General features: G+C 33.9%; 1 protein-coding gene across 10 annotated transcripts; it reads right to left on the bottom strand.

The window, feature by feature from the left end:
* Positions 1–2,912: 2,912 nt before the first annotated feature.
* LOC108202847 (ubiquitin carboxyl-terminal hydrolase 7) lies at positions 2,913–9,858 on the bottom strand. Of its 10 annotated transcripts, XR_010287560.1 has the most exons (7): positions 9,675–9,858; positions 7,969–9,156; positions 6,991–7,135; positions 6,820–6,855; positions 6,574–6,678; positions 3,232–3,306; positions 2,913–3,141 (listed from the first exon to the last, which is right to left on the bottom strand). XR_010287560.1 is itself a non-coding variant. In XM_064084369.1 (5 exons), the coding sequence occupies exons 1-5, from the start codon at positions 7,012–7,014 to the stop codon at positions 3,130–3,132; spliced, it is 252 nt and encodes an 83-aa protein (XP_063940439.1). In that variant the 5' UTR covers positions 7,015–7,135; the 3' UTR covers positions 2,913–3,129. The 10 variants fall into 10 exon arrangements, 2 of the variants coding, with proteins under 2 accessions (XP_063940439.1, XP_063940438.1); XR_010287556.1 differs by lacking the exons at positions 2,913–3,141; positions 3,232–3,306 and adding an exon at positions 3,593–4,000 and having other exon boundaries at positions 4,130–6,678; XR_010287557.1 differs by lacking the exons at positions 2,913–3,141; positions 3,232–3,306 and adding an exon at positions 3,593–4,000 and having other exon boundaries at positions 4,140–6,678.
* Positions 9,859–10,793: the final 935 nt, after the last annotated feature.

The raw sequence follows: 10,793 nt of genomic DNA, 5'->3' as shown, positions 1-10,793 counted from the left end.
TTCCAACTATAACCTCATTATGCAATAAGAAAGGAGCTAAACAAACATATGCTTTGTTTTTGAATTGTAACACATGAAATTTCAAAATTCTTTAATCTAGAAAATATTGTAATGATATCTTGAACAATCTAATTTACATCAGTTATGAGCATAGCAATATCGCAACTGACTAATTTACATCAGTTATGAGCATAGCAATATCGCAACTGACCCTCACATGAACACCAATTTGCAAACCAATATTTAGAACAATTTATTAGTTGGATCGAGGTCCTGGCATACGTATGACAGGATCGCTTATCCAACACACAGCTTCCTGGCCGTTGGATGAATATTCAACGGGCAGGATTATAACAAAAATTTAATATGTCTAACGCCCAACGCTTAAAAAGCGGTGGACTAACCTATCATGCACGTAAAAAGCGTTGGACGATAGGTTATAATCCTGACCGCCAGATATTCATCCAACGGCCATGAACCAGTGTGTTGGGCAGGCGCTCCTTAACATATGTATGCTAAGGACCAACTCCTTTATTAGTTAGATCAACTAATATTTGAGGAACAAATATCCCAAAATTGAGATGACAAAATTTTCCGATCGACACATATCCGAATGAATCGGTCTGAATGATATTTACCGAACCTATTTTTATGGTTTGGTTTTTAGGCCAACCGAATCAATATCGACCTGAATATCCGAAACTTGATTCGAATTTGAATCAAATCGAATCCAGTTTATAAATTTATCGTATACCATTATACAATATATATATAATATTTATATAAAAATATTCATTATCATAAGATAACAAGATATGTGTAAAAAAGAATAATTATATTGCTATCTTCTTTTAATCATTTTTCATCATGTATTCAAATATTGAATATCGAACAAAGTTCCATGTAGTCCACATATTTACTGTAGTATCGTAGACCACGTATGTTCTGCAACTATAGAATGACATAAAAAGATTATAAAATATGTTATGTTGCAAATCATGTTCTATAAACATCATTATTTTGTTAAAAATTTTGACAATCCTAAACATTCTACAAGTTAAATAGTGAAAAATACATTATTCTGCAAAACATGTTAAGTTTGCAGAACATATTTACATATTACAGAACATATGTGTTCTACCTGTCGAACATAAATGATTTTCAATATTTTTCATGAAATAGTGATATTTATAGAATGTATTTCACAAAATAACAAGTTTCATACATTTTGCAATGTTTTTATGACATTCTAAAGTTGCAGAACATACGTGATCTACGGTACTACAGTAAATATGTGGACTACATGAAACTTAACTCATTGAATATAATATAATTTTATTTATAAAAATAATTTTTCTAAAAAAAGTATCATCAAAATTTTTGTTTAACCAAACAAATAACATAAAATCCATAAAATTTTATATAAGAACATAATGCTTTAGTTTCTTGTGTATAACAATAACCTACATTTATTTTTAATAGCTGAATTAATAAAAGATTTTTAAAAAGATGAATTAATAACACTTAACTAAAACTTCAAAAAAAAACATGAAACTTCTTTTCTAATTACGAAATATTTTAATCACTAATTTAATCATGAATATCATAATATGTTTGTAATAATTTGAGAATATGTTAATTTTTGAATAAAGACTTGTTTATGAACCTATATTTTAGACATATTTTTTTGGTATTCTTTATATAATTTTACGGTTTCGTTCAAAACCGAATCGAATAGAAAACTGATGATTCGGGGCGGGTTTTTGAACTTCGGGTTTTGATTTAATTCGGTTTAGATTTGATTTTGAAAAACACTATTCGGTTCGGGTTTTGTTTTTATTAAAACTGAACCATACCGACCGATTGACTATCCCTACCTCCAGATATATGAATAGTTTTTCTATTGTCAAAGGTGATCTCTTACGATAATCACTGTTGTCTCATATTTGATGCAAGTCTTACCGATAAGCCAAATTATGATGCAAGTCCTTAAAAATTACTGAAATTCATAACAAAAATATCATAATACAATAATATCCATAAAAATAAACACGGTTAACAATCTTGATAATAATAATAGGTTGAGAGTAGCTCAAGTGATAAAAATTATACATCAGTCGTCCCCGAGGTCTCGGGTTCGATTCTCACCTATATCAAAATTTAGACATCGAACAGATACTATGACTATAAAATAGTTTGATAAAAAAAAAACCAATCTTGATAATAAGATAGTGAACAAGAATTCACCCAAAAAATATTTGATTTAGATTTTATTAAAAAACTGATAAATTAAAGAGATGATGACAGAGAGAACGAGTGTAATTAATCAAGGGAATAAATATTGAAATAAAGGAAATGTAATAGCCACAACCCCAATTTTAGAAGCCTGACTTTAAAACCCAAACCCTAATCAGTTTTGATATTTTTGAACCTTTGATTTTTGTTGTATTTTCTTTTTTACTTTGACCGTATGAAAACAAATTTCTCCCAATTAAAAATTAGGGTCACTATTAACATGCCAACTACTATTGTTTTCCTTTCAAGGGTACTCTACACTAATTCTAAGTAACTAGAATCCTATCAAACAAACCATAACCAATGTAACAAATAATGAAGCACTCAAAATCAAAAAGAAAATTTAAAAATTCAAATATAAGATGATATAAAATTTATTTGAAAAAATAATTAAGTATCTTCTCTAAATTATAAGTTGAATTATAACTCTAATTATATGTGAATATAGAAAATGAAAATTGTTAAGAAGCCAAAAGAATAAATAATTAGAAGCAATTCTACTTTTACACGGACATGTAAATATCAAGCACCTACACTTTTTTCATGAAAAGCAATGATTATTACTCTTGAACCTCAAGTTTCTTCTTTTATCTTTAGAAGCAAAGTTCATCTATAGGTAGACCTAATTTCACAGACTCTCTATTCATATTTCAATCATTTTACAATAAACCAAAGAGCTAGGAAAGTTCTGACAATTCAAAAATAAAAATAAAAATAAAAAGTTCCATCTATACCTGCAATAGGTTTTACAAAATGGAAAAAGAGAGACAAGACTGGTTGTAGGAAGAGTAAAGTGGAAACATTATACAACTGGCCAGGAGATTTCCAATCTTTCTAGACAAAATCCTGCATTAAATAAATGATAACAAAAATAATTAGCCAACAAAATACATAAACTGGGACCCTGGTCTTAGTTGGCATGGACCAGTTGCTGACCTGTTGTAATATTCTCGAAAAATTGTCTGCTACTCCCTCCGTTTCTTTATACTTCTCTCGTTTGATATGTTGGAACTGCTCATAACATAAGATAAATTACTAATTTACGTCTAATCAGTAAGATTAAATATATTCATTAGTGATCCTGTTGAATTCGTATTTACGAGTACTTTTATATTTAATACTAACACGAAATTAAAGATATTAAGGATAAAAAATGTGTGCCAGCAAGCGTGATAAAGAGAAACAGGAAAAGTATTATAGGACAAAGAGAGTACTAGACTAGAGTAAAAAGTTACCTCATCCTTACAAAGTAAACCAAATTATTGTCCAAATAATTCCAAGCCACTTAAAGAGAGAGTACACAAGAAAGATAACCAATAACTTAAAGATGACAATACTAAAAAATGTTACAAAGACCAGTTTTGATGGATGTTAATGGAAATTTGATTCACTATAGCACTTCTAAAGCAACCAAAGAAACTTCAAATGAGCTAGAAGCTAATTTATTTGTATGCACTTTAGCTGATGTTATAAGGCTATACTAGATATTACAAGGTGCTCAAGACCCAACTAGCTTCTTCCCTTTGGCAAATCCAACTATCCAAGAACAAGCATTAACATCATTACACAGGACAAGATGACACAATACCGACCAATGAGCCAAAATCCCCCGTCTGTATGGAATAGTTGAAAATCCACGTCCATTCCTAGCATCCCAGCTATGTGGAGTCTTGATAGCTATGGAAAATGAGTTAGTCGTCAATACCTAGGACATTAAACAGGGCTGTTATTAGCTTCTAAGTCATCCAAATTCCGCCAAGGTTGATATATGAATGGGAAAGCATGCTTTAGTTTGTATTAAAGTGACTAAGTGAGTATATATGATTCTTCTAACCAAACTATACTCGAGTATATATGATATGGGTCATCAAAGTATCATTGATCCAGAGAGCGTCGGGAAAAACTTGCAGATATATGCCTTCAGCAGTATCTCAAGATCCTCAGCAACAGTAACAGTATCTTGTTGCTGAGTGCATCTAACTGCTTGAATATGCCTCCAGCAACATCTTGAGATCCTCATTCTTATTATTCTGGTCACTGTCACTAAGCTCTTACACTTGACAAAATGAAATCAACAAAGATTGACTACAAATAGCTTTAGGGGTCGTTTGGTTGAGGGGTATCTGGAATCAGGTATGGGTTTCGTCCATTCTAAACCCATACCTGGTGTTTGGTTGTAAGAAAACAAATTTTCAAACCCATTCCTTAAACCCACAAGGTATGATTTTTGATACCCAAGGGATGAGGTGGGTATGAAATGGGGGTATGGGTATCAGTTTTATATTTTATTTTTTTGTCTCTATTTAAACAATTAAATATTAATATTTAATATAAAAATAATCAACAATGCAAAAATACATAACAATAATAATTTTATTAATATTTTAATTAATATAAATAATTAATATAATTTTAAAAAAAAAGTTAAATATATTGATTCCAGCAATCAACCAAACACATGATATCAGATATGATACTTTAAACCCATACCACCTTAACCCGATTCCTCATTCCAAACCCATACCACTCTGCGAACCAAACGACCCCTTAGTGTTATCTAAAGCCATAGATGAGAGTAAACCTACAGATGGAAATACCAGTTTATGACTATAGGCTCATCCAACATGGGATAAGAATCACTGTCGATATCGGCTATCCTAGATTCCAAAGATGTCCACACCAACTCCAGTGCAATTTCCATCATTAAAAAAAGAGCCCAGTGCAAACTCCAAAGTTTATGGAAAGCAGCCTGAATACCTTTAACAGCTTCAGAAACAGGTAAACATCATCCAGAGTCTTTCAAATGTTTAATCAGAAAAACCAGATGACTGCTGCATCTATCCTAAGGCTTTTCTGATAAACTATTTGCAAAGAGGATCATGCCATAGACTTGCTCAGCAGTAACCACAGCCAGTATGAACTTCAAACTGACAAGCACTGCCTTCTCCCTAGCCGACAGGGGTTGGGAAGTGTAATTGAATTGTTAGTAGACATACACAGACACTATGTTGTTTACTATAAGAACCCAACTACAGTACATATACGCTATAATGAGAGAGAACTGTACGACAGTGCAACTTAAATTCACACACAACTAATCAAGTTTTATATATTAGACTTAAACGCACCATAACCTCGTGACACCTGATTGTTGATCACTGATCAGGTATAGTAACAATCGGCAAGTACCATGTGATGACACTTAATACACTAAAATCTAATGAATGTAGCATCAGAAATTATCAACTAGTATTTCAAGATCTGCCAAACTACATTAAACAAGATTATGAGCCACCTTTGGGGTGTTTAAAACATGGTTAGGACCTGAACACATGTCATTAGGAACATATTTAAAGTAGATTATATCATCTGAAGTTAGCCTAACAAATAATATCAACTATAAACTATTACACTTCCAATGCCAAATATTTATTGACTAATATTAAGATTTTGCTACAACTGCATTTGGACCTCAGAGAAACTGCCTTCACATCTTCCGTAAAATTTTGCAGCTTACACTCAAGAAAACTGCAGATAGATTTTTAGTAAACAAGACGTCTTGTTTCAGATTAAACAGGCCAGCAGAATGACCCTGGAAGAAAACGTCTTGTTTACTAAAAAGAATACAAGTCCAATGCTTATTAAGTTGAGAACTGGCTTTATATATAATAAATTCAAATTGGCAGAAAATTAAGGCATAACCCAACACATTGAACTTAATTATAACACTCAAACTAAGTGAATCAGACCAACTCAGATAGTATATAAGAACAGACAAACTCTTTTTCATTAGAACACGTACAAACAAGTACTTGGCCCAACTACAGTCTTCATGAGTCGCAGAAACTTATTAGGGTACTGGTCCATGTCTTTGAAAAGTGATTGACGAAACCATCTACCAGTGGGTTTTTTCAGCCAAAAGGTATTAAGTCTAAATTTTTTATGTAAATGCAGGGAGCTACAGTAGCTACCAGCAGTTTTGTTACTCATATTAAGGTTTCTACCTTCAGGCTGCGAAAAAATTCTGGTAGATTGTTGCCATCAATCGATGGTTAGGGACCAATTGCCAACTTATAATTACCAATCAAATTTAGATCACTCTTTATTGCAGCCAATCTTTTGATTTTAGCAAGTTTCAAATTTCAAATTGAATGCTGCAAAGACAATTTTGAAGTTCGTGGCTATCCAATTTTTAGGAGGTTAATCTGAAAGTAATGAAGATAAACACAGGGATGAGAAAGGAGTAAAACTGTAGATATCTTCAAGAAAGGGCATTACCGCAACAACTTGTTCTTCTTCTGGAAGGTCCTCCATAAAAACAGGGCCCTTCTCAGGTGCCTTCACAATCTCATCTGCCGTTCCCATCATCATTAACTTCTGGCCCTATACAAGAAAGATGCATTATTTGAATGATTAAAGTCGGCTAGATTAACATGAGCTGTCTGGTGCACAGCTAAGATGTGTCGGCTGCCCTCCAAGTGTTCAAGTGCATGAAGCATATATGTCGAGAGTCTATTTACCTACCTCTTTTACCCCTAATTTTGACCAATCGGCATCATCCTACATTGTCAATGAAATTAATACATATTAACAACCGAGAGATTAAGCCATGAAATCTAGCTAACAGAACTTGGTAGAGCATAACAAAGTGTTACATAGTATTGACCATTTTGTTGTTTTAACATATCAAATCACCTTTAATAAACCACCTTTCACCATAATCTTCTGTCTTTCGGGAGGTACTCCTGTTAGGTCATACAACTGACTTTGACAACATATGGTGGCTGGCTAGTATCAATTTCCACACCCGCAAGTAGCTCTTTTTGCCATCTTACACTCACTGCAAAAATACCAACTAATTGCAATGTTAACCACACCTAATAGAGAACATAGAGTAGTCTACAATGCCAACCCTTATCAAATGTCATGACGCTATCACTAAAACATAATCGTGTAGATGGCCAATAAACAGCACAAATTCCACTTCTAACATTGAAAAAAAAAACCTAGCACTAGAAGGATCGCTTTGTAACGGATAGTCATTTGATCTTGTATAGAGAAAAAAGATGAAATTCTTTAGGTTAAGCACCTATCTTTTCTATTTAAAACAGGACAGCTGAGTGATTAGCAAGTACTTGTTTACTTGAATACTATTGACACACATTGTGAAAAAAGGCCAGCGCCCTTGAGCACGGTCACCTTAAGCACAGTTATTAATCTACTAAATCTAATATACTCTTTTGTAAGAGCATCTCCAGCAGAATCCTAACAGGTACCCTATATATAATAAAATATGCATTTTTTAAGGGATTACTACATATTATTGAATGGGAACTCCAACAACATTCCCTATTCCCTATTATTATTATAACACTATATTTAAATTGTAATAAGGAGGGAGAAAGGAGGGAAAGAGTGGGAAAAAGGAGAGAGGTGAATATTTTGAAACAATGGTAAGAGTAGAAGTACAAGATATCTCATGCTACATTTCTGTTTGGTTCTTGAAATTGTAAAAATTTAATATACTATGGAGAGGACTACAAGGCTTTAACAAAACATTTGTGATTTTGAATCTTCATGGCCCTATGCAAACAAAAGGTTGCAGTTATGCAAGAAAACCTATCTATAGATAAAGTTTAAAGAAATGGCAACAAAAAAGATTAGAATTCCTACCTATACAGCCTGAATACAGATATGCTATGGAACTGAAAAGCATAAGCATTCATTGTCCCAGCGTACTCTAATCTCCCTCCCAACATGGAGCATCTTCCCTCTAATGATTTGTCCCCATTTGCCAATAAGATTGTAGTAACTCCCACGAAATTTCAACTTCATTTGATACAAAACACCAGTGTCATCATCTCGAACACTTATATCAACTTGGCGTGTGTTTCTCAACTGTTCCCGTGCTTGCACTGTCCAGTAAAAGAGAATATGATCCTCAACAGCTTTTCCAGGCAAAGTGAGAAATGGATGATTGGTGTCTACATCAGACAAAGTTAGTGCTTTCTTAATAGGCCACATGTCCTGTCCCTGTAGTAACACAACATTACGTTCATATGGAACTAAAAAGTTTAAGCATCCGTTACCCCAACGTATCTTTATTTCTTTTCCGACACCTTGTCCCTTATGCTGTAATATCTTTTCCCATTTCCCGAATAGGTTATAATAATTTCCACGCCACCTCAAGGTCATAACATACGTATCCCCTGTATCAACATCCCGAGCATTTATATTAACTTGCTCCTCGTTTCTTAGAAGCTCTCGTTGTTGATGACTCCAATAAACAAGAATATGATCTTCAACTGATCTGCGTGCCAAAGGGAGAAATGGATGATTAGTATCGACACCGGATAATGTCAAAACCTTTGTAATAGGCCAGTGGTCATGAAGTAGCGGTGGTGCAACATCCTGCAATGGTGTCACTGCCTGAACCTGCTGTTCTGGAACAGAAAAGTGTAGGCATCCATTAAACCAGCGTATTTTAATCTCTCTCCCAACCTCAAGATTCTTAGCTCGAACAATACTTCCCCATTTCCCGATAAGATTATAGTAACTCCCACGCCATTTTAGCTTCATCAAATGAACTTCACCAGTATCCTCATCTTTAGCATTAATGGTTACTTGCTCTTTATTCATTAACATATCCTGTTCTCGTTGCGTCAAATGCACAAGCACATAGTTTTCAACAGGTTGTCGAGGCAGAGTGAGAAATGGATGAGTGACATCAACATCAGACAAAGTGAGGGCCTTTGTAATTGTCCACTCATCAAAACCTTGATTAGCAACATTATGGTATCTCGACCTCCTCATAACTAATTTAGCAAGACTCTCGTAATAACTTACCAATAAATCTCAGCCCTAGCAACACACACATAGACACCATATCAGTCGCGCAAAATCAACAAAGAGAAAAACATTATAAAACACAACCTCAATACCTCAACTAATCTCCATTTCATACTAAGCAACGAAAAAAACTAATCTTATAACTTTCACATCTATAACATTGACGTCGTAATAAAACAGTAATAAAGCAATGAAAACAGCATAAAACACGATCACACCATTCGTCAACTCCCACCTATCAAATTCAGTAAAAGGGTCTTTTGACTCGCATAGTTACACTAACAATTCAACCAATTGAATACACATTAGTAAAATCAATCAAACACCCAAAACCCTAAACATCTGTATCTGTAATTTGAACAAATTCTAGCACCTTAACTCAAAAACTGCAAAAACAAAACAGCCCATATATAAAGATCTCATTTTTATTAAATAAAATCAACATTTACACCATATGAGCAACAAATAACAGTAAGAAAAAGAAATTAACAATTAAAGGATTATTTACATGAAGACAAAATTGAAATTACTTGAGCTGAAGAAGGGACGTCGAAGTGATGATCTGGAACGACGGGGCTTTTATTTTATATCGAATAAGAGAGATACATAGAAACGTGTGCGTATAGATTGAGAATGCAAAGATGGTGTTCGTGGATTGTCAAAGAGAGATTAGAGAAGGTTAGGATGAAAGTGGGTCCAAGGCGCTTATTTCAGAAAGTCGGAATCTTTAATTAAGATACTTAGGGGTGAACAAAAAACCGATTAACCCGCCAAACCGACCCTAACCGTCCCTTATTTCGGTCGATCAAATCGAACCGTTCGAAACCGAAAAATAATTGGGTTTGAATTTTATAAACCCGAATAGATTGGGTTGGGTAAGAGTTTATAAATTATTAACCCCCACCCAACCCGACCTAACCCGTTTAGATTAGTCTAATTCAATATTAAATTTATAGCAGTCCAAACGTAACTCAACTCATAAACTTTTAACCTAAATCACATATCTAAAAAGCCTAATTATCCACAATTATCAGCCATGCTCAAAATTTTAGAATTATATGAGCCATAACAAGTTAAACTTTTAATACAAGAAGCAGTGCTACTACTTTGCTAGATACCTGGACTAACTTCTAACTTCTGTAATACCAGCACATTCAATAACCAAGCAGTATGCATTCTTTTTTTTTTTGAACAGCAGCATTATATTAAAAATTAAAGCAAACAAACCTCCCCTTGTAGTAGGAGGACATAAGAGAAACACATGCATGCAGAACAGACTAGGACGGAAGCTTAAACACCCTGAGACATGACTCCTAAAGCTAAATGAAGAACTGAAAGGAAACTGGCAACTAGAAATACTCAAGCACAAGCAGCTGAAAACAGTTAAACACGAGTAACTGGAAACGGAGGGACATAAACAATGCAACCAACCCTTATAATTTTGTGTTGTTCGAATTTTTAGTTTGATCGGATAAAACCCGATAAACCCGACCCTACCCAACCCAACCCGACGTATGAATAATAGGGTTGGGTTGGAAATATTTTTAAGGGTTAACGGGTTCAAATTTTTATAAACCGACTATATTGGGTTGGGTTGAATTTTTACCGCCAACCCGCCCAACCCGACCCGTGTTCACCCCTAAAGATAC

This window comes from Daucus carota, chromosome 9, assembly GCF_001625215.2.
Source record: "Daucus carota subsp. sativus chromosome 9, DH1 v3.0, whole genome shotgun sequence".
In the NCBI taxonomy this organism is placed as follows: Eukaryota; Viridiplantae; Streptophyta; class Magnoliopsida; order Apiales; family Apiaceae; genus Daucus; species Daucus carota.
Note: the sequence above shows the minus strand (reverse complement) of the source record. Positions and strands in the feature narration are given on the sequence as shown.